Source organism: Lepidochelys kempii, chromosome 2 (assembly GCF_965140285.1).
Source record: "Lepidochelys kempii isolate rLepKem1 chromosome 2, rLepKem1.hap1, whole genome shotgun sequence".
Lineage (NCBI taxonomy): Eukaryota > Metazoa > Chordata > Testudines > Cheloniidae > Lepidochelys > Lepidochelys kempii.
In genome coordinates, this window is record NC_136381.1 from 33,360,996 (window position 1) to 33,382,794 (window position 21,799).

At 40.8% G+C, this 21,799-nt stretch overlaps 1 protein-coding gene across 1 annotated transcript in view; it reads left to right on the plus strand.

Moving 5' to 3' along the window:
* The first annotated feature begins 3,449 nt into the window (after positions 1-3,449).
* RSPO2 (R-spondin 2) overlaps positions 3,450-21,799 on the plus strand; it is a 102,177-nt gene continuing 83,827 nt past the window's right edge. Inside the window, exons 1-2 of the mRNA XM_073329352.2 lie at positions 3,450-3,630; positions 21,140-21,283. Of these exons, the coding sequence (XP_073185453.1) occupies positions 3,549-3,630; positions 21,140-21,283 (226 nt within the window). The 5' untranslated portion in view covers positions 3,450-3,548. The remainder of the gene's footprint in view (positions 3,631-21,139; positions 21,284-21,799) is intronic.

The following is a 21,799-nucleotide window of genomic DNA, read 5'->3' on the forward strand; positions in this document are numbered from 1 at the left end:
CATCTGTTGGTAAAGTCCACCATTGAACAATTTCTATTAATCCTTCTCATAGGATAAAAGTACCTAAGCACATTATGGGCTGGGTGTGGGTATTTTTCATTTTAAAAATTATGGCAATTTAATGTAACCCTCATGCTCCTGGCAAGTTGCCATCGTAGTCTGCTGTGCTGAAAAACGTTTGACACCCCAAAAATCTTTTCCTTCTTTCGCATAATGTTTCTCTTTGCTTTCAGTAAGCCAGGTTTGAACTGGCAAATTTCAGTTAAAGCCTGTGGCCAATTTAATATTTAAAATAGACTTTTCAAGACATTCTCATTTCAGAAGCCTCTAAAGCCATCCTTCCTCTGCTAACCTGCTGTGTTGAATCAGTGCCTGGGAAATAATTTGACAGAGGGTGGTGTTTTTTGTGCAGCTGGAAAGAGGTAGTGATGAAAGCTGGCATGGAGGTAGGAATAGTGCAATAAAGGCATTTCAGAATCATTCTCCTAAGTTGTGTAAGGAGTAGAGATTGAGAACAAGAGGAAGTAGACGTCCATTTGGTCATATGATGCCTTCTTTTGGCATTTAGGCAGGAACTGAGTTGCTAGATTTATTGCACCATCATTTTTATTGTAGAAAAAAGAACATAAATCTGATAAAGACACAGCGGTTGGTAGTGACCTAGAATTGTTACTCTTGAAAGTTGTTTCCTGGCCCATGTGGAGATAAATTGGTTTCAGCCCACTCTGAATAGTAATTAGGAAGGCCAAAAAAGAATTTGAAGAACGGTGAGCCAAAGACTCAAAAAGTAACAGCAAAATGTTTTTAAGTACATCAGAAGCAGGAAGCCTGCTAAATAATCAGTGGGGGCAGTGGACGATGGAGATGGTAAAGGAGCACTTAAGAGGGATAAGGCCATTGTGGAGAAACTAAATGAATTCTTTGCATTGGCCTGTGAGGGATGATTCCCCAACTTGAGCCATTCTTTTTTAGGAGGACAAATCTGAGAAACTGCCCCAGATTGAGATTTCATTAGAGGAGGTTTTGGAGCAATTTGATAAATTAAACAGTAATAAGTCACCAGGGCCAGATGGTATTGATCCAAGAGTTATGAAGGAACTCAAATAGGAAATTGCAGAACTACTGACTGTGGTACATAATCTACCACGTAAATCAGCTTCTGTACCAGATGACTAATGAGCTACTAATTTAAAAAAAACACAACACTTCAGAGGCAATCCTGGCAATTACAGGCTGGTAAGCCTAACGTTAGTACCAGGCAAACTGGTCGAAACTATAGTAAAGAATGGAATCATCAGACACATAGATGAACATGATTTGTTGGGTAAGAGTTAACATGGTTTTTGTAAAGGGAAACCATGCCTCACCAATCTACTGGAATTCTTTGAGGGGGTCAACAAGCATGTGGACAAGGGGGATTGAGTGGATATAGTGTACTTAGATTTTCAGAAAGCCTTTGACAAGGTCCATCACCAAAGGCTCTTAAGCAAAGAAAGCTGTCATGGGATAAGAGGGAAGGTCCTCTCATGGGTCAGTAACTGACTAAAAGACAGGAAACAAAGGAAAGGAATAAATTATCAGTTTTCAGAATGAAGAGAGGTAAATAGTGGTGTCTTCCAGGGACCAGTCCTATTCAATGTATTCATAACTGATCTGGAGAAAGGGGTAAACAGTGAGGTGGAAAAATTTGTAGATGATACAAACCTACAAGATAATTAAACCCAAAGCAGACTGCAGTGAGTTACAAAGGCCCTCACAAAACAGGGTGACTGGCAACAAAATGGGAGATGAAATTCAATGTTAATAAATGCAAAGTAATGCTCATAGAAAAACATAATCCCAACTGTACATATGAAATTATGGGGGTCTAAATGAGCTGTTACCACTCAAGAAAGAGATCTGGGAGTCATGGTGAATAGTTCTCTGAAAATACCCACTCAATGTGCAGCGGCAGTCAAAAAAGTAAACAATGTTGAGAATCATTAGGAAAGGGATAGATAATATGACACATAATATATGGCCTCTATATAAACGCAAACTATGCTCACATCTTGAATACTGCATGCAGATTTGATTGCCCCATCTCAAAACAGATATACTGGAATTGGAAAAGGTACAGAAAAGGGCAACAAAAATTATTAGGGCTATGAAATGGCTGCCATATGGAGGAGAGATTAAGACGACTGGGACTGTTCAGCTTGGAAAAGAGATAACTAAGGGGAGGATATAATAGAGGTCTATAAAATCATGACTGATGTGGATAAAGTAAATAAGGAAGTGTTATTTACTCCTTCGCATAACAGAAAAACTAGGGGTCACCAAATGAAATAAATAGGCAGCAGGTTTAAAACAAAAGGAAGTACAACTTCACACAATGCAGTCAATCTGTGGAACTCTCTGCCAGAGGATGTTGTGAAGGCCAAGACAGTAACGGGGTTCAAAAAAGAACTAGATAAGTTCATGGAGGATAGGTCCATCAATGCCTATTAACCAGGGTGGGCAGGGATGGTGTCCCCTGGCCTCTGTTTGCCAGAAGCTGGGAATGGGTGACAGGGGATGGATCACTTGACGATTACCTGTTCTGTTCATTCCCTCTGAAGCACCTGGCATTGGCTACTGTTGGAAGAGAGGCTATTGGGTTAGACTGACCTTTGGTCTGACCCAGTATGGCTGTTATGTTCTTAGATATTCATGACTCAAAACTCCATCACAACTGGTCATGAATGCAACTATTGTTGAAATTTTCATCAGAGACACCAAGAAGTGACTACACAGAGACTGCGCTACCTTTGTACCCCAAGAGTTGGTCTCTTCAAGCAAGGCAGATGTGTGGGGAAGTTTGCACTGCCCTTATCTGTACTGTACCTGTTGTCTAGATGGAGGATTTCAGTGCCCTCAATATGGACCTTTTCACGAGTCATATAAATGCATGTCAGAACACTGGCATCAGTGTCTTTTTTAAAAAGACACTGCATTGCATTGGCATTATAGAGGAAATGGCACTTGCAGAAGTCCAGCAGGATGAACTCTGTGTGTCTGTTTCAGGATACCAGTCTCTGCTGTGCACTGCTGCTCTCATGGGCTTGCATGCTCAGGTTGAAGCTAGATTGTGGTCCATTGATTTTACTTGTGCTACTGTGACTAATCTGATTTCTCTTGGGCTCTAGTTGCATGTAAAATCATGCATTTAATTAATCTGGTGTGTAAGTTTATCAAATAGCATCACACACTAATGTAAAAAAAAAAAAAAGATTGCATTTCTAGTAAGTATAAGTTAGACAGATACTTCCTTTTCCACTGCAGATGTGTTAAAATCTGCACACCCTATTGTAGGTTTTTTCCTTCCCAAACTATTTGTATTGATGCAGTAGATAAACAACATTTTTGTGTTCCAGGAAAACCATTTCCAAAACTATTAAAATTTATTGTTTTATTTTGCAGCTAGCTATGGACCAAATCCAATTTGCAAAGGATGTTTGTCTTGCTCAAAGGATAATGGGTGCATCAGATGCCAGCATAAATTGTTTTTCTTTCTTCGACGAGAAGGAATGAGGCAATATGGAGAATGCTTGCATTCCTGCCCATCAGGGTACTATGGACTCAGAGCACCAGATATGAACAGATGTTCAAGTAAGTTTTTGTTCTATCTTTATGACTGTTTTATTGATAGACAATAGTTCATTCATGGGTGACCCCATTTTTATGATGTATTGCAAAATATAACAATGATATTTTCACAGATGTCTCAAGATCATCATAAACATTCTTTCCTAAAGGAATCCTCAGTTAACTCATTCCAGGATGTACACCATTCAGCACAATCAGTGCACTGTTGCCCAGAGAATTATTACCTTTTTGTTCCCTTAGTTGGGGGATGCACAGAGAATGAGGTAATGTGGATCTAAACATTTCTCATTTTAATGAGCAACTTCTTAATACATTAAATTAAAAAGGACTAAGAATTAATTTAGTAATGTCTCATGTACTTTCTAGCCTAGGATATGTACACGTATACTGGTGGACAAAACAGATATCATAGACTCGAAGGGACCTTGAGAGGTCATGTCATCCAGAGCTCTGAGCTGAGGCAAGACCAAGTGTACCTAGATCATCCTTGACAGGTGTTTGTCTAACCTATTCTTAAACCTCCAATGATGGGGACTCCTCAACCTCCTTTGGAGTCCTGTCATAAGCCTAACTCTTATAGTTAGTTTTTTCCTAATATCTAACATAAGTCTCCCTTGCTGCAGATTAAGCTGATTACTTTTTATCCTACCTTCACTGGACATAAAGAACAATTGATCCCCATCCTTTTTCTAACAGCCCTTAAAATATTTGAATACAGTTATCAGGTCCTCCCACAGTCTTCCTTTCTCTAGACTTAACATGTCCAATTTTTTACAGTTACTTTCCTCAGAAGTCAGTTTTTTTAAAACCTTTCCTCATTTTTGTTGTTTTCCTCTGGACTCTCTCCAGTTTGTTCATATCTTTCTTAAAATGTGGCATATAGAACTGGTCACAGTACTCCAGCAGAGGCGCTATCAGTGCCAAGCAGAGCAGGACAATTAACTCTGACATCTTACATACAACACTGCTTTTAATACATCCTAGAATGATACTAGGCTTTTTGCAGCTGGATCATGTTGTTGACTCATATTCTGTTTGTGGTCCACTATAAAACCCAGATCCTTTTCAGCATTGCTACTGCCTACCCAGTTATCCCCCCATTATGTATTTGTGCATTTAGTTTTTTCTTCCTAAGTGTAGTACTTTGCACTTGTCTTTACTGAAGTTTTCATCTTGTTGATTTCAGACCAATTCTCTCATTTGCCAAGGTCATTTTGAATTTTAATTCTGTCCCACAAATTGCTAGCAACCCCTCCCAGCTTGGTTTTATCGGCAAATTTTATAAGCATACTCTCTACTCCATTATCCAAGTCAAGGAATGAAAATATTGTACTGGGCCCAGGACTGACCTGAACAGTACCCTATTAGATACTCCCCCAGACTGATAGAAAACCACTGACAACTACTTTGAGTATAGTCTTTCAATCAGTTGTACATTCATCTTATAGTAATTTCATCTCATTCACATTTCCCAAGTTTGCTTATGAGACTGTTGATGTGGGACTGTGCCAAAAACTGTACTAAAAATCAAGATATATCACATCTTCAGCCTCCCCCCCATCCACTAGACCAGTAACCTTGTCAAGGAAGAAAATCAGGTTGGTTTGGTATGACTTGTTCTTGACAAATCCACGTTAGCTATTACTTAAACCCTATTATCCTTTAGGTGCTTACAAATGTTTTGTTTAATAATTTGTTCCACTATCTTTCCAGATCTCAAAGTTAGGATAACTGGTCTATATTTCCCCGAGTACTCTCACCCACCTCTTTTTAAAGATAGAATGTCCTTTTTCTCCTCCCTGCTATTTGTTCCCACACAAACTTCAGGTGACCGAACCCTCACTCCAGACTTGTCACAACATGTGAGTGTTGCTACATTAATAAAACAGACGTACCATTTTTTTTTTAATAAAAAGGCTTTAACATTTGGTTACTGTTTTGTTTGAGATTTTGCAGCCCACTGATATGCAACAAGATTCAGATTTGCATGTTCGGGCTTGGAAACACCAGTGTATTTTAAATAGATGGGTACAAATAATTCCACCACTATCTGCTAGTTATGGGTATTCATGTAGATTCTCCATATGCTTATGCCAGGCTGTTATACAATCAAGATCTGTCAATGTGTACATTGTTCCCACTACTGCCTTGTGTTTTTGATTCTGTCAGATTTCAGTCTAACCAGAATTAGGTCACCAAACCACTAAGAAAAACCTTTTGTGCTTCTTGAAATGGGATTGTCACTAAGTATGTGGCACTCGTCCCTTAGAACTGAACTAATGATGCAGCGGTATGGTGTTGAGGTCCACCATGCTCGTAGAAGGTGGGTGCTATCTTTGAGATGAGACATAAACCCAAGGTCCACATGAGGTCATTCTGTGGCACTTTTCACAAGAATAGAAGCATTAACTTTGGCCAGATTCCAACTCATGTTATGAATTCTGCCTGTTTTCCTAAATTCCCTGTGCAGTTTCAGTTTGATATGTTATTTTTCACTTTCTGCTCCCAACTGTTATGTAATGTTGCTGAGCGAGGCTTAATATTTACCATGTGACTAATGGAGCATTAAATGATCCCAGTGTATATCTTCCATATCCCTTTTGTAAAGTGTATTGGGATTTTGGCCTTCATTTGCATAGTTTAATTGTGAACTCAGCAACCTGTCCGCTTTAAACCTTTTTTTATTTAAACTGGGCACTAAAAATTTGTCCATGTTGTTCAAAAACTATTTCCAATGTTGTTATGGGAAATATGTTTCAACATAACTGTGAGGCATGTAAGTTTGTTTCCTAGCAGTAATGTAATAGCAAGGACTTTGAGTTAGGTAAGGGTTAATATGTCTGTCATTCAATACCTTCTTCAAGGAAAAAAAAATCTTTGTGCATAGAGTTTGGCTTGAGAAATCAATTTAATTTCCTTTCACTACGTGATGTACGCAAGGTAATTTTTGGTTGTGGCAATGTTCTTAATACTGAATTATGGGGCAGATTCTTCAAAAGCACAAATGTAAATTGAGTGTCTGACTTCCCTGGATATTCATTGAGAGTTGGGCACCCACAGTGCTGTTGGAACAATTTTTATAGTGGGAGTGCTGAGCGCCATGGAACAAAACTGTAAACCCTGTATATGATGGAAACCACTTCAAGCCAGTGGGTGCTACCGCACCCACAGCATCCCTAGTTCCAGCACCCCAGGGCACCCAACTTCCCTTTTGTGCCTTTGAAAAATCTTCCCCTTGAGATTAATGATGGAACTATATTTGAAGACCAATTCTGGTTCCTCTCAAGTGATTTCTATGCAAAGATTATGTTAAAGAAAATTATCACCAGCTGTCATAAATATAAAGGGAAGGGTAACAACCTTCCTGTATACAGTACTATAAAATCCCTCCTGGCCAGAGGCACAATATCCTTTTACCTGTAAATGGTTAAGAAGCTCAGGTAACCTGGCTGTCATCTGACCAAAAGGACCAATAAGGGGACAAGATACTTTCAAATGGGGGGGGGGAGGACTTTTGTCTGTCTGTTCTATGTGCTTGCCGGAGAGAGATCAAGAAAGCAAGCAATCCAACTCCATTAGAATTGGTAAGTACTAGCAAGGAAATGCATTAGTTTTACTTCTGTTTTGGCTTGTGATTTTCTCTGTGCTGAGAGGGAGGTGTATTCCTGGTTTTCTTTTTGTAACTTTAAAGTTTTTGCCCAGAGGGAAATCCTCTGTGTTTTAAATCTGATTGCCCTGCGAGATTAGCTTCCCTTCTAATTTTACAGAGGTGCTTCTTTTACCTTTTTTCTTTCAAATAAAGTTCTGTTTCTTTTAAGAGCCTGACTGATTTCTCTATGGTCCTTAGACCCAGGGGTTTGGGTCTGTGATCACTTTGTAACCAATTGGGATATTATTCTCAAGCCTCCCCAGGAAAGGGGGTGTAAGGGCTTGGGGGAATGAGAACTCCAAATGGTCCTTTCCCTGATGCTTTGTTAAATCACTTGGTGGTGGCAGCGTACCCTCCAAGGGCAAAGAGTTTGTGCCTTGGGGAAGTTTTACCCTAAGCTGGTAGAAATAAGCTTAGGGGGTCTTTCATGCGGGTCCCCACATCTGTACCCTAGAGTTCAGAATGGGGAGGGAGCCCTGGCACCAGCTGATTTATATTTATGTCCCAGCTTTGTCTTTGTTTGGTGATCCCCTGTGACATACATAGAGACACAGCTAGCAATTGTATTCTTTAGAGGTATTCAAAGAAAGATAAATATAAGAAGAAGAAGAATTTTATACTCTTTTTTCTTCATGTAGGATGTACTTTCTGAGTCTATCACCTTTTGATTTTATGGCTCAGTATTTTCTCAGTTAAAATATCAAAAATGCTGGCTAGGTTAAAATCCCTTGTGGGAGTTTCAGGGATTGACTTATATTAGTTAAAATTATTTCTGTCCTATTAATGTCTTTAGAGGCACAAAACCAGTTTAATATATTATTGGAACATTTGCCCATTTGTGCTAGAGGAGCAATAGAGCATATTTTTATAGAAAATGTTGACATGGTTTTAAAAGCATCAGTAATGCCAAACATAACACTCTAAATACTACAGCCAAATGTAACAGCTCCAAAATTATGGAAATTGTGAATTTCAAGACTAATTTTCTTTGCTAGATGCAACTGATTTATGCATTTTGAACTTGGAAGGCTATTTTAAAAAGTTTTTCTGGTCATGGTGAGTCATGTAATTCAAGGATGGTTTGTGTACAGAAATGGACACAGTTTCTGGTGGGGGAGGAAGACCACTAATCTCACTTTAAATTAACATGAATTCTTTCTTGAATATTTGAGGTATGAATGAACAATATATTGAGGACATAAAGCTGAATGGTTCTGTGTAATCTTTGCTGTAGAAAAGGAAATACCCAGGAGAGGAACAATGTTTTGTTTTCCCCCTAACCTCTGAATAGAAGAATCTCAGAAGGAAATAAGCTCCCAGGAAAGTCTACTATTTCTACTGGGGAATAAAATGAAGCCCATCACCTCAGTGTATTGGTTCTACTTTAGCTGACTAAGACAAGCCCCTCTTGAATCTTTTAGTTTAATCTGTGCCTAAACTGACCTTTGCCATTCCGCTTTTGGAATTTACAAGAGAGTGGTGACTCACTATTCTTTTCACCTTTGACTAGGTATTCAGACATTACATAACTCTTCTTTCCATCTCATACGTCAGGTCCCTTCTCACCAAGTTGCCAAATCGCAACATCCCCAAAGTCATCATTGTCAGAGCGTAGGACTACTGCACCTGTATTTCATCTCCATGGTTCACCAAAGACACACTGTAGGCTCCCAGTTCCTTAGCGATCACCTCTCTTGGTTGGAAACCTGCATCTCTCTCTCCCTCCTGATGGGTTTTTCCCCTGGTGAACAGATCCTGGCCTACATGGTAATATCCCCAGCAAGCCAGACTGCCTGAACAGGCCACCATCTGCACTTCATTTTCTCTTTGAAGGCTAAGAACAGCTTAATTGCCAGCAGTTATAAGTTACCACGCAGCTCTTTATAAGCAGGCACATTTAATCTTAAGGTGAAAGCATTACCAAGAAAACATTTTATATATGGATTTATAGTTCCTATATACATGATAGAAGCTTACCAGAGGTCCTCCATCAGTCTTATGGGCCTCAGTAGGCCAAAGGTCTTTCAGCCTCTACCAGGAAACATTTCCCCCCTTGAACAGAAGGTCCTGTCCATTTGCCAGATCAGGAAGAAGGCCCTGAATCAGTTTAAAGTCAGGCTATTTACCCAAAAGTCCTTTCTTAGTCTGTTGGTCGTCTCTGGAGAATCCTGTTTGAACTGGTATGTGCACACCTCTCTAGGTGATGGTACTTCTCTGGAGCGGTTATAACCCGAGTGAATTTTTTGAATCACTCCCCCCACCCACACACACACTCCGTTCTTAGTTCCTGGAGGACCTGAGCTCACTCTCCCTGTATAGGGTCTACTCACCCCTTGTGGCTGCATCTGGAGATTAGCTCTGCCCTGTCTGACACTCCCTTCCTTACTTCACTCACGCAGCAGCCCCTCTTGCTCTCTAGGTGTAGCAGTACTTCCTCTTCATGGCCTGGCCCTCCAGCAAAGTCACTATACAGTTTTCTTCTTCTAGGGTAACAAAGTCTCCCCAGACCAGCTGTCTGGGTGCCATTCCAGACAGTCTTCCAAGTCAAGACTGTACCACTTTCTCAGTGACTGATAGGGGAAGCCAGATCCAACCTCTGCTCTGGGTTCCAGCCCAGGGACCGTACAATCTGCAGCCAAGGTCTGCACTGTCTGAATCCCTTCTTACCAGGGCTTCTTCCTACTTTGCCTTCTGCAGGCTTTCTTCTCCACCCCCACCAGGGGTAAACCCTTTCCTAAGGATCTGAATCACAGGGCTTCATCCCCCTGGGTTTCCTCCTCTCCTCACTAGGCCCAGAGATTTCAACCCTGCAGCCCCCTTCTGTTCTCACCTTCTGGCTTTACACAAGCCCTGCCTACTCCTACCCAGATAGGCTCCATCTTCAATTAGTGCTTGTCAGTCAAGTCTACCTCTTCCCCAGATGCAGCCCACTAGGTTAATTACCCCTTCTGAGACACTTTAACCCATTCGGGGTGGTGTGTGGTGAACACCCCATCATACCGCCACCCTCCCCTCCTCCCCCCCACATTGAATTACGTACAATCCCTAGACCACAATGATAGATACATTTAATACAGTAAGATTTCCCAAAGATATTGCAGGAAATGTCATAATCATCACGAGTCCCATCTGCCTTAAACAAAAATAATGTTTAGCACAGAGTAGACGTTAATGAGCAATTACAAAATAAACAAGTGTTTAATAAATATATCTAGTTAATTTACTATATTAAGAAATGCCTCCCAGTACAAGCTTGTGTTACAAAATATCTAAACTTTACTTCAAATAAACAGCTAAGTTTCTTGGCTAATGCTCATATAGGATAACCTATGGAATGCTATACTAAATTCTCCTGAAATCTATATAGCAACTACAACTCATAGCAAGACATCAGCAGATACAGTGACCAGTTGGAGGAAACAGTCAACTTGAAATCAAATCAATTTTTTTTAAGTTTGTAAAAAGTAGTTTTAGGTACTTCTGTTATTGTTTCCTTTAATTAAAAAAATGGCTTTAATTTAAAAACTGAAAAGAGGCTAGTCTAGTATGTGGTCTAAAAAAGTATTTGGGATTTTGAAAATAAAATTTAACTGCCAGGAATCTGAGGTTTAGATAAAATCTACTTTGCAGGCGCCTTATTTCCCCCCCCCCCCTCCCCCAACAAAAGCATGATAAGCATTTCAACACATCCTTCTTATTTTGTAACTTATTGGCCTAACTCTGTATCATTTCAGGAGGGCTGCCATAGATCTGTCTGGAAGCTAAAAATCCTGGCAATGATTTTAATTAAGATTCCTGAATCTGGAGTCAATTTAGATTTAAGAAGACAATTGTATATTTGTAAAATACTAATTTATGTCTGAAAAGATACTTCTTGTGGCTTGACAAGTATTTAAAAGATGCCTGTTAATAATGAATCCATGTTTTCACATAATTGAGCTATATTACTAAGTGTTTATTAAAGAATTCTAACAATGGCAAAATTCTCATTCTTCTAAAGCGGCTCCCAGTGAAGCAGTAGGTCCATTTTTAACCCCCAGACACTGATGTATCCACTGGGTTTGCAGACTCTTCAATAAGAGACTGCTGTACAGCCGCTATCTATGGCCCATAGGGTATTTACATTTGTATCTTGAAGAATGAGCTGCAGGTGCCTAGGCCATTTTTACTTAGGAGTTTAGATAGACCCCCGGCTTTTAAATTTTTTTGCCTGAAGTTTTAAGTTAAGCTGGGGGGGGGGGGGGGGAGGCTTCAGCCTCCGACCTCCTTTCTGGTCATCAAACTTTCTAGTTCTCATTTTGCTCCTTGCTCTTCACAGTTTATTTTTCATTCATTTCCCTCTCTCTCCAAAACCAGCCAAAGCTCACAGCATTCCTCCTTTTCTTGTCCTATCTCCCTTCCCAAAGCTACACTACTTAATCCTTCTCCATCCCCCTCATCAGCTTCTCCTTCATTCCCAATTTCTTGTCAGTCTAGGCTAGTCTACATTACAAGCACAACATCGGTACAACTGCGCCGATGCAGCTGCGCTGCTGTAGCATGTCTGGTAAAGACACTCTATGCTGATGGGAGAGAGCTGTCCCATCGGCATAATTACTCCACCCCCACAAAAGGCAGAAGCTATGTAGGCGGGAGAGCGTCTCCTGCTGACATAGCGCCAATGTGGACAGTGCTTAGGTCGCTGTATCTTGCATCACTCGGGGGAGGGGGTCTTTTTCACACCCCTGAGTGACACAAATTTTATTGACATAAGCTGTAGTGTAGACCTGCCCCTTGTCTCCCACTTGCTATTCTTGCCTCTCTCCCTCCTTCTGCTGCATATACAGTAGATTTCTCCCCACTCTCTTTCCTCCTTGCCTTCCATCGAACAGTCCTCAATGTTGTCCCTTCCACACATGCAACTCCCCTCACACATGCACTCTTTCACCTCCCTGTCTCCCTTCTCTCCCCCGCCTCAAATTCTCCCTACTTTTGTCTGTCTCCCACATGCAGCTGTGGGCTAATACCATGTTAGCTATGAATAGCTTTTAATAACATTGGTGGTGATTGGCCAGCAGCTGGTTTTTTTTGCCTTATCACACATTTCTTTAAAGTAACCTTGTTATGAAGGGAGGGTAGGATTGACTATTCAATGACACTATGTACATTTAAAACCAAAACAACACAACAACAGCCGTCCCCCAGAAGCTAGATTTTTCATGAAAAAAGGTAGAGGCAGTATGATTGTTTACAAGTAGCCTTTTTTAGAATTGAAAGAGTATTTTCGGATCTTAAAATTCATTATGCTGTGCTTATTAGAACAGAAACCTACATTTGCAGGCCTTTCTTTCTCTAAACCTAAATGCAAATATAGATTAAAGCATTTGGAATTTAGGTCTCTCAAGTACTCTGTATTATGTAGAGCACTTTGGATTCCGCTGTGAGTTCTAAACATATTCCAGCATGACCTTTGCTTATTCCATGTTTTTTGTAAGCGCAATTCAGCTAATTTTGCATTACCAAACTAGCTGTAAATTGACCATGGAATGATTGTTCTCGCATCTGGTGACCCTTCCGCCATTCACTGTGGGTATTTCTACACAGAACACTAAGCCCAGGCTCTGGCTCACGTTTAACCCAAACACACCTTCTGTCCACACAGATATTAGTCTGAGTCATGTCCCGAGGGGTTCCTGGCATGAGTCTGCAGACCATGATAGGCAGTGGGTCAGAGCTTGTGTTCCACTGTAACACAAGTCAAAGCCCATGCATTTTGCAGCGTGCACACAGCTAGGGTTGTCAACTTTCTGACTGCAGAAAACCGAACACCCTGGCCCCACCCCTGCCCCTTCTCTGAAGCCCCGCCCCTGATCACTCCATTGCTCCCTCTCCCTCACCCTCACTCACTTTCACTAGGCTGGGGCAGGGGTTTGGGGTGTGGGAGGGGGTGAGGGCTCTGGTGTGGGGCTGGGAATGAGGGGTTTGGGGTACAGGAGGGGGCTCTGGCTTGGGGGTTCAGAGCCCGGGAAGGGGTGTGGGCTCAGAGAGGGAGTGAGGGCATGTGTGTGTGTGGGACTCTGGGCTGGGGTGGGGGTTGAGGTGCAGAAGCAGGCTCCAGTTGGGGGTGCGGGCTCTGCGGGGGTGGGGATGAGGGGTTTGGGGTATGGGAGGGGGCTCAGAGTTGGGGGGCATGAGGCCTCCTGCTGGGGGGTGTGGGATCTGGGGTGGGGCTGGGGATGAGGGTTTTGAGATGGAGGAGGGGGATCTGGGCTGGTACCAGGGGGTGTGGGGTGCAGGCTCTGGGAAGGAGTTTGGGTGAGGGAGGGGGCACAGAGCTGAAGTAGGGGGTTGTGGTGCGGGAGGGGGTGAGGGGTGCGGGCTCCAGGTGGCACTTACCTCAGGTGGCTCCCAGAAGCAGCTAGCATGTCCCGCTGGCTCCTAGGCAGAAGTGTGGCCACCCCCGCCTGCGGGCGCCACCCCCACAGCTCCCGTTGGCTATGGTTCCCGGCCAGTGGGAACTGTGATGCCACCACTTGAGGCAGATGCAGCATGTGGTGCCCCTGTGGACACTCCTGTGCCTAGTAGCCGGACATCCCAGCTGCTTCCAGGAGCTGCACAGAGCCAAGACAGGCAGGGAGTCTGCCTTAGCTCTGCTGCGCCACCGACCAGACTTTTAACAGCCTGGTCAGCAGTGCTGACTGGAGCCGCCAGGGTTCCTTTTTGACCGGGTGTTCCAGTCGAAAACCAGACACCTGGGAACTTTAGATACAGCTCAAGTACAGGCCACCAGACTTTGATCTGGAGAGTCTGCACATAGTATCCCACAATCCTCTGAGCTGTACTTCCCAGCCCTTCAATTCCAAAACTTATCACTTGCTTCCCAGGAACAGGAAGCAATCTCTTGGTTGAAATGCAGCTGCTTGGCATTTAGCCCTTCATTTCCACATGGCCTACTCAAATTGGAAAAAATAATCAGCACTAGGAATTAAGTTAGAGAAAATGATCACCAAAACACAGGCTCCATGCACTGGGATCTGGAATTAACTTAAGATCTGAATTTGTAGTTTGAATGTCTCCACTCTTGATTCAGTCTTAAAAAATGACAAACATATCAGTCCCTTAATGCTTGTTGTCTTTTAAAATCAGACTTAGCATTTTACTATTAGAGACAAGAAGACAAAACAGATCAGAAAAATTTATTAATATCACTTTGGTTCCTCTGTTTATTACCCTTGAATGCCACTGTAATTTGAGCATGATTTGCTAGTACAGCCTTTGTTCACCACAATTTTTAATGCCCCATTTATGTAATTGTCTATAAATATTAATTTTATTCCCCTTGGATTTATTTTCTGGCCTTCAAATAAACTGGCACTGAAAATTTAGGTCAGTGTTAATGGGATTATTAAGACTGAACTCTAATATTTTATAACTGGGATCTAAGGATATTTCTCATGGCAGATGATCAATTTGACCTTAAGCAGTCCTATTTGGAACAGAATGAAACTTGTCAGGAAACACTATCACCTTTGAAAAAATTGATGAATTTTGATAGGCAAAGCATTGTGGATAAAATTTTCAAAAACACCGTAGTCCCATTTTCAAAAGTGACTTGGGCACTTGGAGCATAAATCTCATTGAAAGCCAGACGTAGGTTCCTAAATCATGTAGCTGTTTTTGAATTTCTCCCTTGTGACAATACTACAAAGTTAGACCATCTTAAGTTTCTGTATACAGGCTCTTCCCTGATTATGATTTTGTCTTCCCCTCTGCTGCTTCTTCCCTTTTGAAAAAGGAGAAAATTCTGACCTAAGGAGATGAGTTAGAGTCCAATCAGCAGTCTTCTGTTAGTCATTTGACCCTACTGAGTCAGTGGGTATAGCTTCTGGTGGTTGGGTATTAACAGCAATTCCCTTATCATGAGACAGTGCAGTGGATAAAGCTCATGCTTGGTGGGCCTGGGTTCAAGATCTCTAGTAGCCAGCTTGTGTAGAGGGTGTGCTGTGGCTGCATCAAGGATGAGGAATGGTCACCGTGCACTACTCTCTAGTGATCCTTGGCTGCTGATGGCCCTTTTGGGGCTACTATAAATTATGGTGAGGATTGCCCCCCAGCAATCCTAAACTCATGGGAGTGTACTGTGCTGAGTGGCAGTGTGATACAGCTGAGTATCTGGGTATTAGAACTCTTAAAATAGTGCATAAATGTTTTTTCATTATTCTCCCCTTCCCCCCTCAAACTGAATCTGGACTAGGTTACATGGTAAGAGTCTGGTAATCAGAATCAGCCATCTTCATTAGAAAAAAAAAGAAAGAAAGAAAGAAAGAAAGAAAGAAAGTGAACTGGAGCCGCTCTAAGTGGAAATCTCAATTAAACCTTAACTATGGAGCTGCTACCAGTGCCTCCATAATAGAATGATAACACTGGGGACTTTGCGGTAATACAATAAAACAAAAACTCAAACCAAACCAACCAAACAAACAAAAAAAACACCACCCTCAAAAAACTCTGAACTGCCAAAAGAGGCAAAGTAAAGGATGGAAATAAGATAGGAGTTTTGAATTATGATCAAGAAACTGAAATGGAATAGAATGATTAATTTAATTTTTAAACATGCTCTTTGCAAATGTTCTGTTAAACCAAACCAGGGAAGGTTTTAAGGGAGTTTCCATAAAATCAGGCAAAGTGAAAATTCATCTAGCAAGAATATAATACTTTTATCAAAGGGTGCTTTTAGCAAGTGATTTTTCATTTAAAACAACAGTACACAAATGAGTCATAAGTTTAAGGCCAGAAGGAACCACCAGATCTAGAAATGAAATCAACTTCAAAACATGTTATTCCCTCCTCATTTTGTAAGTAATAGTTAATGCATTATTTCAAGTGTACATTTGCGTCACTTGGATGTGAGGGAGGGTCACATGATGCTAATTTTTCTTTTCATGCTCTGTTCTGCACCTCATCATTGGACTAAATTATTTGGAAAGACCTTGATGTCCTTTCAAACTGTCTTGTGTATGTGGGCAAGAAGCAAATGTTTTTATGAATATTTAAACATACTGGACATTTGATTCAAGCATTGCAATTAATGACATATTTGCAATGCATGTTAAATATAACAAACGTGCATTGCAATTAACTGTTGCAGGACTGTCATCAGAGCAAGTCACTTTATGGCCTCATCTTGAAAGTGCTCGTTAACCTGGGAGAGGCTCTGCAGGGTCAGGCTCTTAATTTGCAGTCCACGTGCATTGTAGATTAAGTATTAAGGGCATAGTCCTTAACCCAGACAAAATTCCTGCCATTATTAGTTATAATAATAAATATTTCTGTTATCTTCCAACCAAGGATCTCAGTTTATTCTGTGGACATGAAGCAATTTAGGTTGACTTTAACAGGAGTTTTGCCTAAGTAAGGACTGTGGAAATCTATTTCCTGCAGGGAGTAGCTAACTCAGGATCAGGGTTGATGGGTGGAAGCTGATAGCCAGTGAGAACATGTATCACTTCCTAGCCTTCTCCCCATACACAGATGCTAGGCCCCTAGGATATCCATTCAGGTATAAAAGTAGAGAAATGATACAGCAGGGCAGCTGACTATCCCCTTTTTGGCAACTAAATTTTGGGTAAGCACCCAAACCTTTGGGCATTTATCTAAACAGAGGATTTGAATGTCATTTTGAGGCTCCCCTGGGACTAATGCAAACAGCAGACTATGCACATAGAAAGACTGAATGGTCATGGGTTAGGGGATTAGCCTGGGATCCAGAAGACCTATGTTCAATTTCCTGTTCTGCCACAGATTCCCTGTGTGACCTTGGGAAAATAACTTAGTCTCTCAGGGTTCCAGCTGTACAATGGAGAGATGCACTTCCTTACTTCACAAGGAGTTTGTGAGGATAAATACATTAAAAGATTTTGAGCGTCTGAGATACTACGGTAATGGGAGCCATGAGGCTATGTCTACACTGCGTTATGGGTGTGATTCCTCTGCCCGTGTACACATACTCACGCTAGCTCTCATTTAGCTAGTTTGAGTATAAGTAGCCGTGCAGCCAGGGTAGCCCGGGAAGTGGCAGTGGATGCACGGCTTAGCTGGGCTAAGTACATACCCCCGGGGTTTCCAGCAGGTTTGTACTTGTTATGGCTCAGCCTTACCTCCGCTACCACCACCAACGCTACCGAAACTACACTGCTATTTATACACACGCCAGCTTTATGAAAGCTAGCATGAGTATGTGCACACAGACAGGGGAACCACACCCCTAGCTCACAGTGTAGACGTAGCCTAACATAGATAGAGCTGTAAAAGGGAGGTAGAGCCTGAAGAGCCATTGCTTCCACATGGCAGCTGTATTATTACATATTGTATGTTGAAGACCCCAGTAAGCTAATTTTGAGCTCTGCATATGTAACCTTTGGATGGGCTAGAGTTCACTTCATTTCCTGTCTCCAGTGCCCTAAATAAACTAACCCAACTCCCACAGAAAGTAGCTGGAGACCCAGAGAACAGTCTCTAAGGATTTTCAGCAAGAATTGCACAGGGTGAACCTCTCCACATTCAAGTCCCAAAAGGAACTAAAGAAATGAATTTAATTAAATAACTTTATAAAATCTTATGGAAAAGAAACAACTAATAATCACACTTTTACAGCATGACATGGCTATTTTATAATCCCCAAACATTACTTTTACAGTTTATATATAAACACAAATAAAGAAAACAAATTAAAATCTGAACAGTTCAGTCCCCACAGAAATACAGTGAGAAGACACTGAGAGTTCCCAAAAGCTTAGGTTTTGTTCACCTAAGTCTCAGTTAGAGTCTTTGATCACCAAATCCATAGAGTCTGCTGAGTCTAAAACATCTTCCCTCCACTTGCTTGTAGGAATCTTTAGATGGAATCCATACAGACTCTTCCTCCGCTGATATCCCTCCTAGCCAATCAACTAACTCATTAACCAATCACTCAGTTAAGTGTATAGATTTAAAGAAAACCCTGTTACAAGAAGATACAAAACTTTCCCTATTCCTACATTTAAAGAAAAGTTGGTGAATCAGACTAGTTGAGACAATTTAACTAGAAGAGTTTGGCTAAAATCAATCAAAGCATACAATTAAAATAAAGTTATTTTTCCCTCCCAATTTCCCCTTGCTATAATTAGCATTGTCCATGCTTCCCTGTTAGAGGGTTAACAATATCACTGACCTGCTGCAAAATGCTTTAGGGTTAGGAACAACAGCCTGCCTGCTCCTGCTCCTAGGCTCAGCTTCTCCCAACCCACACAGGGCACGTGGCCTTCTGCAAAGTAGCTGCCCTGACTGCTTGCCCTCATGGAGTCTGACCCCAGCAACCGGGAACCTATTGGAGCAGACCCAAAACTATCACACCCAATTCCAATACGCCTAGCAACAATGACCCAGACACAACTCACTCCTACCTCCTCCCAATGGGTCTCTCAGAGATATCTCCCTATTAGGCACATGGGTTACAAACAATCACAAAGGGGTCCCAATGTTCAAATTACTTTTCCTGTGCAAACTGCTTAACTTATAGTCCAACATCACAATAAGAGTTGCTGTAAAATGCCTTCTGTTTCCCTAGCTGCTGCAGAAGATAAAACGTGCCATCAATTTAAGTGGCCCTATTGTAACTTTTGGCCCTCTAAGGTTCAAGAATAAATACTAAAGTCCTTGTATTTAAAGAATTTATAAACTTGCATAGGTCTTAGAGGAATTTACAAATAGCTATTTCAGAAGAAGCACACTGGATCAACTAGCTCCTTTGCATATATTGATGCAGTTTATGTATTTTAAAAAGGAGTAAAATATTTCAAATAATATACATGATTTATAATGTGTGTGACTCTTATTTTATCAATGGATTTTTCTGTTAGCTTTTGGACATTTTGCCCTGGCAATAGTGTGTGTGTGTGTGTGTGGCCTGCTAACCAAAACCTTGCAGAAAGAGCAATACTATTTTATTTAATTATTCCATAAAATAGCCTTTTAAGTATCCCTAGTTTTCAGACCTCTCTGTGTGTATATATCTAAATTTCTCTCTCTCTAAATCACCTGTTCCCCTTTTCATGTGTGATGGCTCATTTATAAACCAGGAAGTTATATTCCTGTTTTATATACTAACTCAATGTCTGACATGTCTATCTTAAAGGTTTTCATGGTTACTGATTTCTGAGTGTTTACCTTTTTTCAAGTAATAAACACCCTTAATCATCTTTTTAGTAATAGCTCTAATATCTGTATCAGAAAGCTAATATCCTAGAGGTCCAGTGAAAGTTTAGGAAGCACAAGACGAGGAGGATTGGTCCCTAGATGTGTTGCTTTGGGGAAGCAGAAGCCTCTTCCCTGCCAGCATCCTACTTTGTGCATAGGACCAGACCAGAGTCCTTGGGATAAGGGAGAGCCTATACTTTATCTTAGCTTATATACCCTCAGCAAAATTAGATTTAGTTACCTTTTTCCTATTTAAAACAGAGTGGGTGACCCATATATAAACTGGGTCATATGATGTCTTGTAAACAGAAGGTTGAGAAGCAATTTCTTAAGACCTTAACAGATTGCTCCTTGAATATTACTTCTGGGACACACATGAGCAGCAACGATGTAGACCTAAGTAACACAAAGGCATCAGCTTGATATGTAACTATAGCTGGGCAGTCGGTAAAAGCAACCAGTCTATAATAGTTTCAGCACCCTCAGCACAGCTAGCACTGTGACTATATATTTTAGAAACGGGGAGAGAAAGCTAGTCAACAACTGAGGAAGGAAATCAAAATCCTGAGATGCAGCATGGAAGCTACTTACATATGCTGTAAAAGAGATGTATGGCATGTATATTTCTAACAAAAAGAGAAGCAGAAAGTCAGGATACTGGGTGCTAAATGCTATTTGCAAATAAAATCTGGAAGAACTGTGTATCTGTACCATAGCATATGGATTCATATGTGAGTTTAGAAATCAAAAATAGCATAAGAAAACATTCTCAAGTGGCTGCTAATAGTCTTCAGAGTAACAGCCGTGTTAGTCTGTATTCGCAAAAAGAAAAGGAGTACTTGTGGCACCTTAGAGACTAACCAATTTATTTGAGCATAAGCTTTCGTGAACTACAGCTCACTTCATCGGATGCAGCATCCAATGAAGTGAGCTGTAGCTCACAAAAGCTTATGCTCAAATAAATTGGTTAGTCTCTAAGGTGCCACAAGTACTCCTTTCCTTTTTGCTAATAGTCTATTCATGGTCAACTAATGGAAATTATTTGGACCCTGTGTGCAACGATAGGCAACAATGATATATGTTAGCACATTATCGATTCCTCTTTCTCCAAATATCTCGCTCTTCCCCCACAAATGTGTTTAAATACAGGCGGGGGGTAGGAGGAGGAAACCACAACAAAATATAGTTCTATTAAACCCAATGTTACCCCACACAGGAGGATAGTCAACTCAAAAGTTTCACTTTTTAAAAATGTTATTGTACCTACTGTTTAAAATCTAAGGCAAGACAAAAAATAGACATTTTAACTTCTTTATGCGTTTGGCAGCACTTTGTGCATAGTCAACTTCACAGTTTCCACTATTGAGTCAGTTTCTGTTGTTTGGGTGTATTTTTAATACAGCAACCAGGAAGAGAAAAAATATATGTTTTAAAAATAGGAAAATGTAGTTCTAAAATCACAGAAGATAGCATGAGGATTCTGGGGCAAATGTGGTAGCTAAAGGTAATTTTTTAAAAAAATACTGGGTGGATTTCAGGGTGACGGCATCCCTTTTTAAAATTCTTCTATTTTTGCTATTTCATTGCTTTACAACTTGTGTTTTCATGTTTGGCCTTATTCTAACTGAAAACTTTTAAAATATATCTCAGGATGCAGAATAGAAAACTGCGACTCTTGCTTTAGCAGAGACTTTTGCACCAAATGCAAAGCTGGCTTTTACTTACACAGAGGCCGTTGTTTTGGAGAATGCCCGGATGGATTTGCATCCTTAGAGGAAACTATGGAATGCGTGGGTGAGTGTCTTTGTACAACTCTATCATAGTAGTTATTTTAACACCTGTATCTTTATGAAATGCCTGCTGGATTTATTCTGCACTTCTGATTTCAAAATCAGAAATAAGTCCCCTTATTAATTGGGACTGAAATTTATAATAGTCTTGTGCTGACATTTTGAATTCTCTAGATATTAAAGGGGACAAGTTCAAGTAATTACATCACACAATTCTTTTTTCTTACTAACGTTGGTGTATATATACTACATGAAACTACTAATGTCATCTCTTTTTTATTTCAATAAATTAGTCACTGTTCTCAAAAAACCTCTCTCTCTCTAACATTGTGACTTTCTCTAGATTTTTAAATAGCACACTATGGGGTGCTCTGCCCTTCCCCTACATCAGAGTTTGGTCAATTTTGTTATAAGTCACCATCCTTAGTGTCTTGTACCTTGGCTTTTTAAAAACCTCATCGTCCTGAAAACTTATAAATCAGGCATTTACATATAATATATATAATTATGGGGTTGGTGC